Raw genomic sequence first — 20253 nt, forward strand, 5'->3', positions numbered from 1 at the left:
AACACAGTATGTTCAACTTTCAGCATCTTTTCAGCATCTTTCAGCATCATATTGCATTTACTTTGACCTGAAGAACATAGGTCTTTTATCAGACTTAGGAAGTGCAATTAAGTTTAAAATGGATAAAAAACTTCATGTAGGAAAGTTTGTATTTATATAAAACCCACCAACTCACATCCTACTGTTTCTAAAAATACTTTAAATATTTCATCTGCAATTATCTACAGAAATATTTGACTTTTCTAGCTTTTTACACATAGACTGTAGATCAAAGTTATGAATATATGTATATATATGTATATATCACTTGGCTGCATATATATAGATATATGTTTACAATGCTAACAAGGTGCAACAGTGCTATAAACTGACTAAGAAACTGCTAATTTGAAGCTATTTCCTTTCCTTATCACTATTTTTGAATACGTGCAGAATCTCCATGCTGCAGGACCTGGCAATCTCTCACTCTTTCACAATCTCTGATAGAGGAGAGGATTGTTGCTCAGCTTCTCTGACAGCCATAACTCATTAACAAATCCACTCTAGATATCTGCAGTGCCTGTTACCAGGACCGAGCTGATATGTGAAGCCAGCTCTGGCCTTTTGGATTAAAATCTCCCTCTGAAAAGCTGATTAGCTCTGGAGCTCGTTGGAAAGCTAACCTCAATTACACCTGCATGATTACAGGAACCACAGCAGAGACTGTCATGTGGGGCGTAATTTCAGACTTTTTCCTGTTTGTTTCAGTTTTTTCTTTGAAAAGCTCAAGCTGCAATGTCCTCAAACTTCACTTTGGGACCAAAGATTTTCCTTTGAAGGGCTCCTGTTGCTAATCCAAAGCTACTTACAACCAAACAGGGTTGTAATACAGTAGAAATAAACAAGTGTGAAAGCTTAAAGGCTGAATTTAACAAAATGTGTTGATTCATAATGAGCTGTTAATGTGGAGAAGGGGCTTTCTGATAACTACCAACCAAGATGAAGTCGCTTCATGGCATTCAAATGTTTTGGTCTGTATTATCCCACACCTGCAATAGATACCAGGTGAAGAGAAGGCAGAAAAAGTGTAGTCAATCAGACCGTCAGGCCTCTGATTAAAGAGTGAAGGAACGGCTGCAGCTGCTGTTTCCAACTCTTTGGGCAGGTTAGATGCTTTTTCCCTGACTTTTGTTTGAAAAAATCGGAGAACTAAATGATCAATTGATGTAATTCTGAGCGGGTTCCTTGGCAACATCAGGAGAGGGGGAGAGTCTTCAGTTTTATAATGCTAAATGTCTCAGGATTTGTAGAATTTCCTCTCGATGTTCAGAGATTCTGAATTTTTACTATTTTAAGATAGTTATTCAGTGTGATAAAAAATGGTCTTTCATCCTTATTAGGATGTTAAACACCATAGACTTCAAAGTATGTGCCACCAAAGCAGCGGACACACATAGCATGGGATGTGCCTTCAAGAACACGCCAAGAACACGTTCTCCCTGCTTGTCCCTCACTGGACAAGCAAGGAGGGGTTTCTTTTTCTCCTTCTTTTTCTCCTGTTTACCTGCACATGTCTGCCACCAACAGTTGGAAAATCCTTGGTGCAAAAATTTGCGATGCGAATCTTGCTCCAGACTTTATTAAACAGGTTTAGAAGACTTGGAGTCATATAATTCCAGCCGGGCACAAACTACTATTTCTCCTCAACGATCAATTTTCAAACGGTTGGCACTTCTGTGAATGAAAAGGGACGCCATCCATACTTCTCTACCAAATCCATGTTCCTGATTGGTCAAAGTTCATTTAACCTGGTTTAAACTTCAACACCTGTTCAATGGCTGCATGTCTTGTACGTAGAGCCCAAAAACAGTTGTAGAAACTTGTGTAACAACGCGGGAGCCTGAAACGAGCATATACACGCTTTAAATAACTTTTTATTAATACTGGCCGCTTGAACGCACGTTGTCGAGGATGATATGACGTGTTGGGTCATTCGCAGTTTCACACTGATCACCACGCGGACCATAAATGTCTGTTTGATCACAGAGCTCTGTTTTACATGGAATTATGGGAAGACTACCACCTTATAGAATAGCTTAATTTAAGTTGGATTAAAACCCTTAAGGCGGTTCAGATGTTCCCTCAGTGCTTGTAGAAAACACCTCATCACGTCTGCTAGAGATCCAGAGTCTGAGAGCTGAGGTGTTTGATGTAAGGCGTGCTGCCATGGAAACCAGCCAGGATGCTACCGGGGCCGTGTGCACATTTCCATGGATCTTACAAAGATAGTAGTCAAGGAGACACATTTGCTCTGGACCACCACCCTCCTCCAGGCTCAAACCCACTACCAGAGCGTAAGCATTCAAAGCTGACAGCTTTTTGCTGTGACTGCGGCCTCAGCCCAGCGTTTTCTCAGCACTGCTCAAGTAGGTCAATAGAACACCAGTGATGTTGATACAGAGAGCTCACCGGTGCACTCTTGCAACACATTCACCTCGTATTGGTTAGAACGGGGCAAGAGGCATGAGGAATTATGTCAAAAAATGGTTTGATCCAGCACAAGATTACAACACTCCCAAGTTTAGGAAAGAGCTTTTGTAAATTCAAGACATGAGACGGAGAACGCTTCCCCATCCTGCTGCAAAAACGACATTATTACAAACAACATAGAAAAAACAGATTTAAACAAAAAAAACATCTGAAACTTAGTGTAAAAAGCAAATCAGATTGGAGCGATTCAGGCGACCTGAACACATTGAAATATAGTCTTATTGTGAAAAAAAAAACATAAAAAAATCCGTACAAATCTTTTGTATATTTACCAAAAATCTACAGATTTTCATTAAAAGTGCTGTGTAGGCATTGACCTGCTATCCCAAGGTCTGTTTCCATGGCAACGATTACTGCATTTGATTTGATAAACTTAAAAAAAAATAATATAAACCAGAGCAGATTTCGACCATGGAAGGAAAAGGAAAAGATTAATTATCAACATGACCTCTGATATGAAGGGAGCCACCTGTAGTCAAAATGACAGCAAAACCTATGTATGCTTAAGAAATGTTAACTACTTAAAAGATTATGTTAGCCTTATGGTTGGAAAATCATTTCTTAAAACTCAATCAAACTTTGTCAACAATGCAGTAAGAATTCTGTAAACGCCCACTTAGAAACCCCCCCACTGTAATCAGATGAAGGATGTGGACCTGCTGAGCATCACTGATAAGGTTTGAAATGGAGTTTAAACTCGTCAAGCCAAAACACTAAATGGACAAGTTGAAGGTTTACAACTGGACTAAATGAAGAATAATTTGTCAAATTTCTATGAATTTCTAAAACATAGTTAATAAATTGTTTTCACATAACTTGATTTGATCAGTCAAAGCGGGAACTTTTCATAAAACAAATAGTATATTCACTAAAAGAAAAGTTCTTTTTTGGCATTTTCTTCATCCTGTCCTAATTTCTTTGAAAGGAATAGTTTTTAATGAGTTAATGTTGTTCAGTAAAAGGGAATTTCACTGTAACCCTTGTGCTATCCTAGGCACTTTAGCATTGGGAGTTGAGTCATCTAGACCCCACTAGACAGTGCGCTGAACTTTTTTCTTCAATGATTTGTGGATTACATGAAATCTTTCCACCTTTATCCACCTTTGTCATGGTAGGGAGAACACGTCAATGTAAGGGTGGGGTCATCTAAGATAGCACAAGGGTTAATTTAGTTAGGTTTTTTTCAAACCAGCCCAATAGATTTGCAGACTCTTTCCAAAAAAGTAAAATATCATGAAATGGTGTATTCATTTACCTCATTCCTTTTAAAAAAAGCAAACTTTCATATAATACAGAATTGGGCAGATTTTTACAGAATGTTGTAATTTATTTTGTTTGTTCTGTTTTTTTATGGGTTTTATTAGCTGCAACACCAATTTGTCTAAAAATGAAAACAAAACAAATATTTGAAGTTAATATAAACAGTGGGGCCAGAATCAATATTCTATGAAAATGTCATTTTTTACTGGAAATTGGGAAATGAAAACACTTAATTTTAAGGGAAAGGGTCTGTAGGTGGACAGATGAAATCCTTGCACATGTCCAGCAGCCGCAGATGTGGTTGCTTTTACTCAGTCCCTTTCACATATGCTAGAGCTGCTAGTAAATTTGATTCAAAGTACACCTTAAATGACCTATATCATGCAAAATTTGGAGTTTTTAAGTATATTTTAAAGTTCATTCCTCACTATTAACAACCCCAAAGTGGTATTTTGATCCATTCACGCATTTCTGAGTGTTCCTTTAAAAACCTGCTCTCTGATCACCAGCCCCTCCCAATCCCCAAAAACGAGGGTTCTCACATTGTGAAAACACAAAGAGGGGAACAGCCCCTTCCAGGAAGAGTCTGCACTGCCAGCACCGCCTCCAGGCTAACACACCCACTTTCTCAGCGGAGCTATAGCGGTGATCGGCTAAAAGCTTTCATTTTCTATGCACAATGTGCACAACCACCTTGGCACTAGTTTGGATGTTGTTTGTGTTCGTGGGCGAAATGCAGACATGTCACCGAGGCCGAATCTAGGATGACATCATGAAATGGGCGGCGCCCACACGGATAGAAAACCTGTGCCTCAGAGATCGAGTTGTTGTTATACTTCTGTGTAAGAAAAAACCCCGCAAAAATAATTAATATTTCATAAAAAACGTTCTTTAGTGTGCCAAAGATAATATTTGATCATATATATATGGATTTAGTTTACTCTAAAAGGCTTAAGAACACAGCAGTGGAGGCCGTTCATTATTTCTTACAGCTTCAGTTTTATTGAATTTACTGTTTTAGTTAATGCTTTACCGTAATATGTGCAACAAATAATGAATTTTACAGGTGCAGGCCAAATTTGCCTTTGCAACAACACTGAGCATATAATTATGCATATAATTCCATATGAAAAAAAAGACAACTTCAGTTTCCAATTTTTCTTTTTTATATGAATCTAATTCATATAACTGTTTCTTTGTGGCTGAAAACATGCCGTCAGTTTCCTCCACATAATTGTGTCAGATTTACTCCAGTTCTATTGACTTGATCATCCTTTATTTTTTTCCAATACAAAATCAGCTTAATTCTGCAGGATTTGACAGTTAGACGATGAGTTGGAAGATTTTTACCATCGTTTGAATCAGCAGCTTCAGTGACACAACCCTTATATAACTTCATGCAAACCAGAGAAACTTTAGATCAGGCGAAAGTGCAGTTTTTTTTTCGGTACACCAGGGATAACCTTTATGCAGCTCTGCAATAAATCTACTATGTATCCTCAGTGCAAAGTCGCTTACAGTGCTTACAGTGCAGGTGTTGGGTGGACGTTGGTACAACGTCCCCAAAAAAGTCATAAAATGGTGTTTGCATGTGCTTATGTCCACACCCCCAAGAGAAAAAGCTTAAAGTCCACGTCCAAGTTTTGGCAAAAGCACTGTCAGCATCGAGATAAGCTCCACAGACATGCACAAAGCCACACAACTCTAGATTTACAACTGTACAAGCTGAGCCAGAGTACACAGGAGCTAAGGAAAATCAAATTAGCTGCAGGAACAGTACTGTTTTAAAGACAGCACTGTGTGTACCCCAATGACATATGGAGAAAAGAATGGCAGCAAAAAAAAAAGAAATGGCCCAGGTGTCTCCTTGTTTGCCCTTAAATCACTCAGACAGATGAGAAAGTGCATTACAGAAAGCCCTCAGGCAGAGATCAGCATCTCCAGTCACTGATGCTGCAGAGGAGAGGGCTGATGGTGCTGTGACGGACAACGCAGCACAGAAAAGGAATCTCCACCACAAGTTGCTTGCTGCCTTTAGTTTTTTCCCATCACCTTTTGTCTAGTTTATCCGAAACATAAATCTTTTTCTTTACCAGACTTCCACTGCTACCCTCCGTCGTTAGACTCCAATGCATTCTTCTTTTTTAAAGATGTTTATGTCTTTGACAGAATCTCTTTCTCCATCAAGGCATTTAGATCACATCTCACAGCATGATAATCTATGAATGCAAAGATCTTGATCATTTCTCTCTTGGTGTATTTTCTTCCTCTTTTGGCTGCTAATCCCCCTGGTTTGGTCTACAATGGGACGAAACAGAGCTTTTCTGTGGATGTTTCATGAGGAAAACTGCAACATAATCAGATATTTTTCCTGTCGACACTTAAGGTTCCTAATACAAACTAGAAGAACAAAAGGAAACCATTCCCATCAGATGACGAGTTAAATGTGGCATGCACTATTGAACAATGCCAGAGGTTCTTGTGTTCTGAAGGTTGGGCTGAGTGTGGTGGCTTCTGGAAAGTGTCTGTGTTTCAGTACTGAATTAGCTGAAAGGAACATCTGCAGAAAAACACAACTTACATTGACATAATGGACCAGGCTCTCCTGCTCGTTGACTTTGTAGGTCTTGATGTCGTACTCTTTGGCCAAGCGAAGGATGCGGTTCTGAGTCGGTCCCACATACGCCCCGCCCAGATCAACCCATTTGGTTTCCTTGTTCTTAAAAACATAAACCACACAACTCAAAATGAAACATGTTTTAACAACCCAAAACAGAGAACATTTTATGTTTTTATGTAGAAAATCAGTGCAGCTTCCAACTCATGAGGGAACTCTGTGCTTCAGGATCACTTCTCAACTTCTACATGTTAAAGACCAACTCCAGTTGAAATGGTGTTTTTGGAGTTTTTAACATGTTCTTGTTGCATATTCCTGATGATGGAGAATGCATAAAAATAATACTTAAATTGCATTTCTGAGCATTTCTTTATTAATATTATAGGGAATCAGTAGCAGAGGAAGAAATGCTGTTAGAAACAGATTGTATTATGCTGGGTGGGTGATAAGAGATATAGATTCATGTACGTCTTTGTTTTCCCAGTCTGAGCTGGAATCCGGCTCAAAACTGTGCGACTGGATAGCTCCAACAATGCTCGCTATTTTTGTTGCACCAGTAATGTTAGGTTTGGGGTGTGAGGGGGCTGCAAGCTAGCAGGAGAGCGTGTAAACCTGTGGATAGTGGGAAGTGAATGCAGGGTTACTACACGCCAACAGTTCCACCCAAACTCAGAGGAGAATTTCTAAAGAGCTCGAGTGGGTTTTTTGTTTTGGCTAAAAATGGTAAAATACCACAGGGAACACTTTTACAATAGATCAAAAGATGATTGGAGTGGGTCTTTGACATGGCATGAACGTCTCGTGGAGTTAACAAAATGTTTTAACTTTTAACACAAAAAAAAAGAATTTGCAAGAAAAAACAATATTTATAACATTTCTGATCTATTATCTTAAAATTCGGCACAAATAAAGCAGGTTTTAGGGAAAATGTCTTCAAAGAGCCACATGTTGTGAAAACTAAACACTTGAGTTGTAGAACTTACAAAGATTCTGTAAATCCTAATCATCTTTTTCATCCTGTTATGTTTAAGTTTTAATGTACAAATCATTATACTTTGATCTAGCTACAATCAAGGAACAGCAGAAGCTATTTTTTGCTCCCCATAGAATCTGCCTGTGGACTTTACTCCCATGCAGTTGATTCCCTAAACCCCCCATGGGTTTATAAAAAGAAATAAGTTGTGTTTAAACTTCTATTTCTGCTTGTAAAGTTGGTATTTAATTAAAATGTTACTACATTGAACAGAACCTTCAAGCCTGTCTGCTGTAGTGCTGTCATTCCTGGTCTTACCCGCACAGTGAAGGTACGACCACCGACCCGGTTCCTGGCCTCGAGCACCACAGGATTCAGCCCACTGGCTTTCAGTAGTTTGGCCGCACTCAAGCCTACAAACAGAGATATGTGTCATATGTGTACCAGATCTGCAGATCTGAATCTCTTGTTTTCAAAAGCTGTTTTAAAAGACCATTCACACCCACATACTTTATATTAACTTGAAACGTTTATTAACCTTCTAACCCAGGGGTGTCAAACTCATTTTCACCGAGAGCCACATCAACATAGTGTCTGTCCTCAAAGGGCCAGATATAACTTATACATGTAATTAAATGTAATGAAAATAAATGTAACTAGTCCTTAATGTTAAATTACTCATTTATCTATTTATTATAACTTTTTAAAGTGAAAATTACAGTTGCATAGAAAACATACGTTTGCTTGTTACTCTAGCATAAATCCTTTTACATTTGATTCTGTCAGGTTAGGTTACATGGATAGTGTTTAAGTTTTAATGTATCTTTCCCATATTTCAAGTCTGATTACCCCTAGATATAAATAAATACACACCAATTTTTGTTATTACTTAAAAGCTTTTATGCTCTCGCGGGCCACATGAAAGGACATGGAGGGCCGCATTTGGCCCCCGGGCCTTGAGTTTGACACATGTGTTCTAACCCCCAAACAACACTCACAAGCAGAAATGGCTGCAGTGGTCCCTGACATACATGAAGACTCATTTTCAAACAGTCTTGTTCCCTGCTGACTGCCGTGCAACCCTGGAAGGTTCAGATGGATGGAGTAGTGGGTGGTTGGTGGATGGCCACCATGTCCAACAAGGCATTGACGTCAACAAGGAGCTGGCAGAGTTTTGGGCCAGCATTGTGGGGAGAGGACCGGTCAGCCCCTTTAGGGTCCCTGAAGGTGTGAAAATGACCTCTGAAAAGTATGTGGAGTTTCTGACTGACCACTTTCCTCCGTGGTATGAAAAGTACTGTGCTTTCCTTAACAAAATCATCTTCATGCATGACAATGGACCCTTTCATGCTGCAAGGAATACCTCTGCATCATTGGCTGCTATGGGCATAAAAGAAGATGAACTGACCTCAACCCTACTGAGAACCTTTGGAGAATCTTCAGGCAAAATATTTATTAGTTCACATCCAGTCAGCAGTTACGTTTAGGAGGTTTGTTCAATAACATTTAATATGTACTCTAATGGTTAGTGACTTGAAAATTAGGGCGACTGTCATTTGATTTGACCATTTAGAAAAATCATTGAAAAATAACAATTGCATAATAATTTGGAATGTTCTGTATTTGCAAAACCACAAACTCTGTTTGCAGTCTGGACATTTCACTACCAGAGGAACATTATTGACTGTGAAATACATCAGAGAATGCCACAAACTTTGCAGCTGGAAACCTACAGGACACCAGGCAACCATGGAACTGAATTCCAACACAGAAATTGTTAACCTTGAAGCCCCCAAACCTTCTACTTGTTCCTAAAAAAAAGGTGAGATGCAACATGATGGTAAACTTTTCCGTCCAACAATTTTAAAAAAGCAAACACATCACAATGTTGCAATTTATATCTTTCTCTTTTTTCCCATTCACATTTTCACATTTGATGATGATGATGATTTCTTGAACAGCTGAAAGAAAACAGATCGATCCAACTAGTTGGCATTAAAAATACATCAAGAAATAAACTAGTGAAATGTATTTATATATTTGTTTGTTTTTTGCTATCTTCATTTAATTGCGTCATGTAAATGTTACATCTATTCATTTTCAGAAGCCGCTGAATCCCTTTTGGGGTCACAGGGTTGCTGGAGCCTATCCCAGCTACTGTGTTGTAGGGCCACACAGAGTCACATACTCACGCACATTCATACAGAGGGACAATTTCAAATGACCAACTAAACTACAACCTACTGTGGGAGGAAGCTGAACAAAAGCCCCACGCATGTATGGAAAACATGCAAACTCCACACAGAAATGTCCCAGCCTGGATTTGAACCTTCTTGCTGGGAGATGAGAGCGGTAACCACCACACCACTATGGAGCCTGCAAATGTTAAAAAAACTGTAGATCAAATATTTACTGTCTTTATTTTATGCTTGGCTGTTTTCTATAGTGACGTGTTGCATCCCTTCAAATGCTGAGTTTTTCCTCTTTTTGATGTTGCTTCATTTAACCAGGAACTGAGCATGAACCCAGGAGTTAACTAGACAAGGCACATGACCAATGATATCATGAGTGCTCTCTAAGCAGGAGTCCACTTCTCTGCTGATGTTTCCCCAACAATCTTCCCACTGTCCTTAGAGAGGGATTCCTCTTTTTCCTCAGCTTATTCATCCCCCTCTTAACTCTCTCTTCCCAAAGCCTGCTAAGTCCTGTTGAAACCAGCCTGGCTTATGTAAGTTTAAGCATAGTTTCTTCTGTATTATCTCCCCTCAGCTTCCACTCCCTGCACAAACACATCCAGCCTGCCAGGCTTTGCAGGACGCATTAAACCTTAACAGAGAAGGCTCACAAATCTTCCACCATTAAATTGATGCTATTACCTGCTCGCAGCTCAAAAGGTCAGTCTCTGTCTTTGAAAACAAAGACCGACTGTTTGCCGGTCTCATTAGAGCCTACAGCTATTACTGAAAAAAGTAGTTTCCTGTAAGTACAATGCTTTGATCCGGGAGCTGCTTCACTGTAATTGAGGCTTCACTTTCTTCTCTTCTTTATTTTCTAAAGCAATCCCCTTTAAAGGGTACACGCTGAGCATTTCTCTGTTGTTTGAATTCCCTCCCAGGTCGTGACACCAGAGGTTGGAAAAACACAACTTTACAGAAACTTGTGGAAATATTGACTAGAGTATTAACATATTTAACCCTGAGATGCATTTTTGCAGCATCTATGATGTGATGGTGTCTGTTATTCTTGCACCTGAAACAAACAAATCAATTACAACTGCTCACATCAGCATTTGCCAAAAGCATTTAGCTAGAGCAGTCAGTGTTTCCTTGTACACTTCAAAGATTGGAAATTCCTGCATTCTTACTGGAAATGATTAAAGGTGACAGTTTTTAAAATAAAATATGCTTTAAATCCTTTGAACTTTGCTTCAAAGTGACTAAATCCCGCAAAAGCTTGAAACCGAACAGTTACGCTTCAAGATTCAAGAGTCAAGATCAACTTTATTAATCCCCGAAGGGAAATGTAGTTGTAGTAGCAGCACCGCGGAAATAAGATGGGGGATAAAAATAAACACAAGACACAAAATATACAGGGAAGAAAAGAAAATAACTAAACAGTCGAAAACTCTAGAACTCTCAAAAATCTTATGTACATCCAAGTCTGCCAGATGACTTCTGAAGTCTAATGGCTGATGACAGGAATGACTTCCTGTATCGTTCTCTAGCACAGCGGGGGTGTAGAAGTCTGCCGCTAAAAATGCTTCTCAGTTTGTCCAACTCCCTGAAAAGGGGATGGGAAGGAATGGATTTCCATTCTTTCTCTATGTTTTAGGGTGTATTCAGACTGGAAAAGTCTGTTGGTCCAGACCGAGTCTCCTATATTTGGTCCGGACCGAGTCCTGAACCTTGCATGGTGGTACAAAAAGATTATAGAATATTTTTGGAAATACACAATTTCTTGTCAATTTAGTGTCTAATAAAACACAAGACAGAGACTTTAGGCAAATCAAAATGTTAACTAATTGAATAAAACAATCAGAACTGAACATACATCAAACATAAAACATGTATATTAATAATGGCATATTATGACTGGGAAAAATTTAATAAAAATGTACGTATAACAGCACCGCAAAAAAAATAAAAATAAATAAATAAATGAATAAATAAATAAATAAAGGGAGTTATAAAATATCAAAGTTAGTGGTGAAAATATTAAACAAAAGCAACACTGTAATAAATATAAAAATAAAGACAACACAATACGGCTTAGGGCGGTCAACCTCTGATCAGAAAATTGCAGGTTCGACCTCCACCATGCCAGTGTCCATGGGCAAGACACTGAACCCCACATTGCCTCTGATGGTTATAGTACCAAAAATATTCTGCAGCGGAGCCGCTGTCAGTGTGTGAATGTGTGTGAATGGGACTGTGACTGTAGAGCGCTTTGAGCCAACTATGAAGGTAGTGAAGCGCTATACAAGTATACGCTATTTACCATCTATCCTGCCATTGGTGCAAATATGTGACTCTTTACTGACTCCTTTCTCCGATGAAGCAGGAAGGGGAGGGCAAGGTGTGAGCAGCAGTAAGAGAGAAGGTCAATAAAGAGAGAGGGAGGCGTTGTGTTTACACAGACAGACAGTGTTACCAGATTGTGCAGTTTCCAACTCAAATTGGGTGGGTATTTACTCAAATTGGGCTGTTTTTTGCCTACTCTGGCAACACTGCAGACAGATAGACCCTGGACAGTCTTTCGCAGGGCCCATGGAGCTGGAGCAATCGCGATCACTATGCGGCTCCATGAGGCGAGCTGGCAGCCAAACAGAGACCCGCTGCAGGATGGGGAGCCAGCCTGCAAGGGCCTCCTGAATTTTATGATATTTTTCCTATTTTCATCAAAGCAATAATAAAAAAAGTTCCCCTGATGTTATTCTTGTTTTTATTTTGACCCTCTTTGGTTAATGCGGGACAGAAAGCCTTTAAACCAGGTCAGAGAGAGAACTTACTAATAGTTGCTCTGTCTTTAAGTTTAATTTTAAATACGTGCGGCCAAGAACAAAATCCAGCCTTAGACACACTTAAAATATGTGCGGGCAACACAGCAATGTGCCATATTCTCTTGTAATGTCTTCTGTGACATCACAACGGCTCATTCATTCAAAAAGAGCGTCTTTGCGACAGTTTGATTGGCCTATTTAAACCTATTTAAAAAAAAGCAAATGGAGTCACAAAAAAGGGTAAAAAATCAGTGATGAAACCAAATCACACGTGCCGGGGATATCCCAAGGAAGTTTTGAATAGCAGCAATTATACAAAATTAGACACGCATGCCGCCAACCCGTGTCTACAAACACCACAAATGTTTCGTTGACCTCTGACCTTGGGAAGAGGCTGCTATCTTGAATAAAAAAAAAAAGCACCTTCAGAACCAGATACAAACAAAAATTCGTCCTAGGGATTTTTATCGATCGTCTCATAACTTCTTGGGCTTCAATCGCATGCTACTGTGGAAAAAATGTTGGAATTAGAAGTTGTATATTTTTAACGACGTGCACGTGGCGAATTTGCAACTGTTTCGGTCTTAGCTGGCTCGCACATTTTTTATCGTAATGTCATAAAAAATGAATATGCGATTCCCTGCCCCAAGCTGAACAAAACAATGTAACATATTAAATATCAATACAGGAATGTAGGCGTGGTACGCAAAAAAGTCTACCACCACACATGGAGTTTCGTTGACCTATGACCTCGAGAAGAGGCCGTCATCTTGAATTTTAAAAAAAAAAGCTCTCTGCGTGGTGAGCTTGCATGTTTTTCAATGGAATACTAAAATTGAATGCATGCATCCATGGCTGGAACTGAGTACCTAACTGAATATTGATATACATTGGACATTTAAGGAATGTGTGCGTGGTTAGCCAAAACCATTGTTGCTAAGGAAATTCCAAAATCTACTTTTCCGATTAGTCTGAAACTGACGTCGATCTGTTCGACATCCCCAGGTGACTAAAACATAAAATAGTTACTGTGGAGATAAAATCAACAGAAAAGCCGCCATTTTGAAAAAAGCGAATTTTCTAGCAACTTGTCACATGTAGCTCTTACAAGTACAATCATTTTAAGTGATGACCCGGGCGACAAGGGGGGGGTCGGAGCGTATAGGCGGAGAGGGCGGACGGTGGGTAGCGGTGGGCACATAGAGGTGAGCATCGAGGGCTGGTAGTGCCTGCGGGCCACACAACGCTGCTTGCGGCTTAAATTACATTTGTTCTCTTTCATATGAAAAATGCCACACGAGCATGTCCAAAAACTCAAAAAACGATTTCATCGGAGGGGGAGTTTAAATGAATCATAATTTATTTTCAAATTGAATACTAAATGCAAACATGAATTGCAATATCATTAAAAGTCAAACTGTGGGTCTTTTACTTTGTTGTTGACTTTTGCAGCTAGGCCAACTTTTCCTTTTGCCCACAGCTCTACTTTTGTACTGCAGCTCCACAAGGCCTCAGCTGACCCACCAGCCTTAACGACCTCTGAGGTGTATCTGAATGAATGCAGCTGTGCTGTCTGTAGCACACACGGCCTTCCATGTAAGCTGAAAAGCTCTGTCTAAGCAACATGTCTAAGAGAGAAGTAGATGCTGTTTGTGTGCAAAACAACGATGCATGGACACAGATGCACACATGCGTGCTCCATCTCGTATGCTGCAAATAAGGGAGACGGACAGGGGCGGACGCAGTTACCTTGACAACAGTAATTGTTCAGACCGAAGGAAGAAACAAACTGTGAGTGCTGTGCTTTCTCAGTGGGCTCTGCTGTTGGAGCCCTGTGATCAAATCAGTCATTCTTAGATAAAGTTTAAAGACACTCCAATGAATATCTTGTTTTTTGGTGTTTTTAGCATGTTTTTGTGGCATTTTTTTATTATGGAGGAAATATATTGAGAAAAATTGAGCTTAAACTTGCCTTTCTGAGTATTTTCTGCTATGAATTAGGAGCAGAAATGCTGTTCGAAAAACCATGTAGGTGAGATGTAAAAGCAAAAATTCTATTTTTTGCAAGTTTAATAAAACCAACTAATCATAACATAAAATGCAAACCCATCAAATACCTTTTTCTTCTATGCTCTAACAAACATGGCGTAACAAAGGTGAATTCAGAATCCACCTATGACACACTTCTTATACAGTAGGTCTAGTTTCAGCTGGGCTCTTCACACAATAGTGATGCAAAGTTAAAGCACCATTATCTGTCAAACACGTAGGTGTGTGAAATTTGTTCTCCGCATTTGACCCCTCCCCTGGGGCAGCGGTGAGCTGCAGACACAGCCGCGCTCGGGAACCATTTGGTGGATTAACCCCCCAATCCAAGCCCTTACTGCTAAGTGTCAAGCAGGGAGGCATTGGGTCCCATTGCTTTATAGACTCAAAACAATGAAAATGTATTTTATAAAACACACTTAATACCCTCAACCTTCCCTGAATCGCTGACCGACACTCAATCACTGATTACTGACGATATCATGGCGATCCCGTACCGCAGAAAAATGTCAACTGAATTGACTTCATTTGGTTGAAGCCGGAAGTGAACCATTTTCTATGGGTGACATCACAGTCAGTCCAGTTCTTACATAAAATCATTGGATGCAACATTTTTGTTGTTTAGCTTTTAAATCTTAAGTGTTTTTTCTATATATTGTGTTACTGTTGCCAAGCTGTGCTCCTGCATCTAGGCATCACTGTTACCATTTCGGAAAGACACTTTTTAAAAATACTTAATATGTTTTTGTGATTTTAACATATCGAGACCCTTAAATTGAATACAAATGTTTAAATACAAACGTAGTTTATAAATAATAAAGCTTACATTATAAACTGTGTTTTGGTTAATGTGTCTGTTCATTTTGAATTAACTCCACACATGAACCCATTTCCTTCTTTATTCTCTTTATCAACTCTCATTTCCTTCTTTTGTTTCAATGTTTTTCAAACATTCCTGCCTCTTGGTCTCCTTCTTCTCCTCTGTGATCCATGACATTATTTTCCCACATGCACCGCCTCTCAAATAAACCAGGAAGAGGTTTCCTTGCCCTTCTCTCTCCCATCATTTCCGCTCCTCTGGCCTCTTCTTCAGCGGCTGTCGCGAGCCTTTAAGGTTTTCTCCAAAAACAATGTGCTCCCATCAACAGGCGTGTCATCAACAGAGACGTGGACAAGGTGTGAAAAGGGAGATCTGTCAATTTTCTCTACGGTGATTGTTATATGTGGCCTTGGTGGATGCCGGTAAAGGGCAACAGGATAAACAGATTGTGTAATTACCAGACTAATTTGACACAAGCAAAGGTAGGCAGAGTGGCAGAAAGCCAGCGGGGTCTATTAAATTAACATTTCCTCTCCAGAATTTTTTTTTTTTTTTTTTTGTCTGTTTGACTAGCATTTGACCTGACAGTGACCTAAATATTTTTCCGACACAGGCTGATGCTCCAGCAGTGAAAGAGACGACCAAGCTTCACACATTGTATGGAAAAAAAATCCATCTGACAACAATCAAACACTGTTTCTGTCAATGAAAACATGAATTTGGCTTTGGGTCAATGACATGTGGTCATGTGATGCTCATATTTTGCTGGGCGCCGCGTCCTTACAGAGCCGGATCTTTTTAGCTCTGTCCTTTGTTTTCCAGGCTTATGTGAGGAGGAGGGGGGTTGTTTATTGATATCAAAGGCAGGAACACGGAGTCCATCCAGCAAACAGGAGCAGAACATCAAATGAAGGCGTGCAAAGACATTACCAGCTGTAGTCCGGGTTAGAGATCTATATGAAGAAGGTTTACACACCTCTGCTGTCTGTGTTGCTCAATTACCACATTACCCAAACACTAGGTGGTAGTACATTCTACATAAACAAACTAAAAAAAAACATTTCTCAAGGTCTCTGTAATTAGTAGAGCTGCACGATATGAGGAAAACTTGCGATGTGCGATATTAATGATCAATGTTGTGATGACAGTATAACTTGCGATATATGAACAAATAGCTAAACAACCAAAAACAACATTTCCATTTGACTGCAACGGTTTTATTTAAATGAGAGTTAACCCTCGTCTAACTAGGAGGCCAACATCTAACATGAAAGAGTTCTATTCGATTGGTCAATAACGTGAAGGCGTCCATCTAATTGGTCAAATGCATAAAGGGATTTATTTTATTAGTTAAATACATCAAGCTGCCATATTGTTTTAGCACATTTAAGATAGCCATTTGTCGCTATTTGCGATATGCATATTGCAAAGCTCAATATCGCGATACAGTTAAATATGCAATTTATTGTTCAGGTCTCATAATTAGGCTTATAATTTAAGTAGCAGATGGTTACATTTTGCCAGGCCTCCACTGTAGCTGATGCACTGCTAACTGGAATTCCAAGATACTTGACCCACTCCAAAGAAAATAATGTTTTTGGTGTTTTTATCATGCTCTTATAGCCTGATTTCTGATGATGAAGGACATGTGTAGAAATTTAAGCTCATAATTGCATTTTTTGAAAATTTCTTCTTTTAAATCTTTGTGAATCAGGAGCACATAAAAATATGCAATTTGAAAAAAAGACTTTGACAATAGGACTTTAAATTTTTGCAAAGGCGCTGATGGACGGATTAACTGTCGAAGGTGAACCCAGCCTTTGCGCCAAAGCAGCTGGGCTAAACGCCATCAGTCTGAATGTCTACAGGACTAAAAAGGAGTCGTAGATTAATGAACAATAGGAAAGGTTCAGTTTTCCTGCTTGAGTGATGGTTCATAAATGTAAAGTCAAATTGTCCCATTAGCTGTCACGCATCTAGGTGTGTGAAATTTGTTAATCACATTTGACCACTCTCCTGGGAGAGTGGTGAGCTGCAGACACAGCCACACCCGGGAACCATTTGGTGGTTTAACCCCGCCCATTCCAACCACTTCATGCTGAATGTCAAGCAGGGAGGCATTGGGTCCCACTTTTAGTCTTTGGTATGACTCAGCCTGGATTTGAACTCACGACCTTCGAGTCACATGGCTAACACTCTACCACAAGGTCATTTGTGTTATTTTTAGGGGGTTTAAGCACAAAAAAAAGTATTTTGTTTAAATATGTATTTTATAAAAACAGTCTGGCTTAATTTACTTTATCTTTAAATATGCTGGAATATTTGAAGTGTCTTTGGGTTGAAATGATTGAGAAATGCGAGAGAAAGAAATTGGGATTTTTCTGGATTTGCAAGCTCCACGCCTTGAAATAGAGGAAAAGAACCTGGAAGTTTTTGTTCCACCAACAATCCATCCATCCATCCATCCATCCATCCATCCATCCATCCATCCATCCATCCATCCATCCATCCATCCATTTTCTGAACCCATTGAATCCCTTTATAGGTTGCTTGGGCCAATCCAACTAAACTTAAAAAAGTGGTTTTCGTGCTTTGAGCAGGTCAAACCACTTTACAGGTAAAAATAAGCGAACAGACTTAATAAATTGTAGCTACCAAACGTTAAATTGAAAACCAGCCGACTTATTTGACAGCACAATGAATATTGGCATGGCTGTAGTTACAAAATAAACTTTTACACCCTAAACAGGTCAGCAGTCTGTTGCAGGAACACATTCACACCCCAAAAAGCACACCTGGGGACAATTAATCACCGATCAACTTGAAGCATGTTTTTGGACTGTGGGAGGAAGCCGGAGCGCCCACAGGAAACCCACGCACGCATGTGGAGAACAAGTATGCTCCACACAGAAAGGGACCCAGCCGGGATTTGAACCAGTCATCCTGCTGTGAGGCAACAGCGCTCTATATCATATGTAGCCCTGCTGTGCATTTTTGTACTATGAAAAAAGAAACAGCACAAATCTATATCTCAACAGAGGCCCTACCTGCATAAGGGAGGGGTTGTGTGTTATTCTGCCTCCTGAACTGTCTCACAAACCAAAGATAGCCAAACCATGCTGTAACCTTTAATAAGTTCAGCTGAAAACTTTATCAATCTTTAGAAGACACATCATTGCCTGGAAATCATCCTTCACAAACTTAAACTTGAGCCAACTCAAAAAGTCTGGCTTCAGCATTCTGCCCTGAAATGACCTTTCTTTCCCTAAGAAAACCTTGTATGGCAGATGAGTCAATAAGCATTTTCAAATAAAAAAAACTAAAAAAAAAGGTCTTTGCTGCAATCTCAAGTTGCATAAGCAGGGATCCCCCTACAGCCTCCCTCTCACATAAAAAGCACATTTACTTTCCTCCCAAACAAATGATGCAGAACCAGCTGCAGACCCAGCTGTTTCCCGTCTGGTTCTGGACTCCAGCATTACAGCTGCCGGTCATGAAGGTAATTGGCTGCTGTCATTTCTCCCCTCATACAGGCTCCCAAATACAAACAGCCTAACAGATGCTCCCACTGATGATTTATGCCCCCTGCTTCCTCTTATGTAATACAAAGTGTGCTTGCCGATTAGCTGTTATTTAACACACAGAGCTGTACTGGAGCAGCTGTGAGGAGGAGGAGGGGAGCAGTCTAACGGAGGAGAGGAAGGAAAACAGGGAGCAGCAGAACCAGCCTCCTGCACCGTGAATTGCCTCCTGCAGCCGCTCCGCGGCGGCTGCGCAACAGTTGTCCGCGCATCCGGTCAGACTCTGTAGCCGCGCCTGCTTCCAGGGAGCGGCTGCTTCTGCGCGCACTTTGAGCCAACTTTCTGGGAGATCTGGCCTACCTGAAATGCCGGCGCCGACCACGATGACGTCGTAGGTGTTGCTGGAGGAAGTCATGGTGCTCGGAGATCCGTCAGACAGTGTCCGCTCGCCGCTGAAGGCAGGGCGCACGCAGGAGCGCATCTGCGTTAAAGGCGCCGGGCGGGCGCACGGGCAGACCCACCCCCGCCCCAGGCTCCGCCCACTCATAGTGAAGCGGCGTGGCTCTGTAGATTTGAAGGATTATGCAGCAGAGATTAATTTCACCTGAAACCCTGCTTGTCACCACGTCCCCGTAGTAAAGATAACATTGTCATCTTATCAGAGGCAGATTTCATGAACTCTTGCCTTCCTGTTCCAAAGAATCAGTCTAACTCTCACTAGTCTAAATTCATTTTTTTTTTGCAGTTTTTTTCCCCCAATCACAATTTCAATTTTGTCAAATCGCTATCTATTTCCCCCTCTGATAATTATGATTTTTAGTTGTCATTGCAGAGAACGCAGAGCATGTCTGGCACATGGAAAATCCAGGTTTGATTCCTAGGGGAGGGATGAGCTTCAACCCTTAGTGCTACTGCCTAACCATGTAGCAACAAGGGGACCCAAATCTGGGCCTCCCTGTGCCGGTCCCCAGCCCTGGTAAAATACAGAATTGTCTCAGGAAGGACATCTCTCTTATAAATATATATATAAATTTTTTTGCCAAACCACATGTGTGAATCAGTTAAAGCTGATTTGTTGTGGCAGCCCCAAAAGGGAAATGCCGAAAGGTAACAAACAACTAATTATTATACTTTTAGCTTACTATAGATATATTGCTATATAGTTTTTTAGTTAGGCATTAGGAAGGGAATTTGGACACAACCATAGTTTCCACAGCAGCAGTTCATTAGAAATTTAAATCTTACCTGTGGGCCAGTGGTGCGGAACATCCTCACCCCCTTTCCCCTGCCCATTGCTAATAGCTCTCTTTTTACATGTTCTCCCGCTAGCTTACAGCCCCAACATTAGCGGTGCAACAAAAGTGGCGAGCAATATTGGAGATGTCCAGTCGCACAGCTTTGATCCAAATTCCAGCTCAGACGAGGAAAACAAAAACGTACTTGGATCCATAAATGGTTGCATCAGATCGGAGGGGAGCAGGGAGTCTG

At 40.3% G+C, this 20253-nt stretch overlaps 1 protein-coding gene across 2 annotated transcripts in view; it reads right to left on the reverse strand.

Moving 5' to 3' along the window:
• Window positions 1-19261, reverse strand: part of maob (monoamine oxidase B) — a 34985-nt gene extending 15724 nt beyond the window's left edge. For both annotated transcript variants that reach the window (XM_023950510.1, XM_023950509.1), the window contains exons 1-3: window positions 19126-19261; window positions 7698-7792; window positions 6371-6508 (exon numbers count right to left, since the gene is read on the reverse strand). In XM_023950510.1, coding sequence (XP_023806278.1) covers window positions 6371-6508; window positions 7698-7792; window positions 19126-19246 — 354 coding nt within the window. In that variant the 5' untranslated portion in view covers window positions 19247-19261. The remainder of the gene's footprint in view (window positions 1-6370; window positions 6509-7697; window positions 7793-19125) is intronic.
• Between the last annotated feature and the right edge of the window lie 992 nt (window positions 19262-20253).

Source organism: Oryzias latipes, chromosome 21 (assembly GCF_002234675.1).
Source record: "Oryzias latipes chromosome 21, ASM223467v1".
NCBI lineage: Eukaryota > Metazoa > Chordata > Actinopteri > Beloniformes > Adrianichthyidae > Oryzias > Oryzias latipes.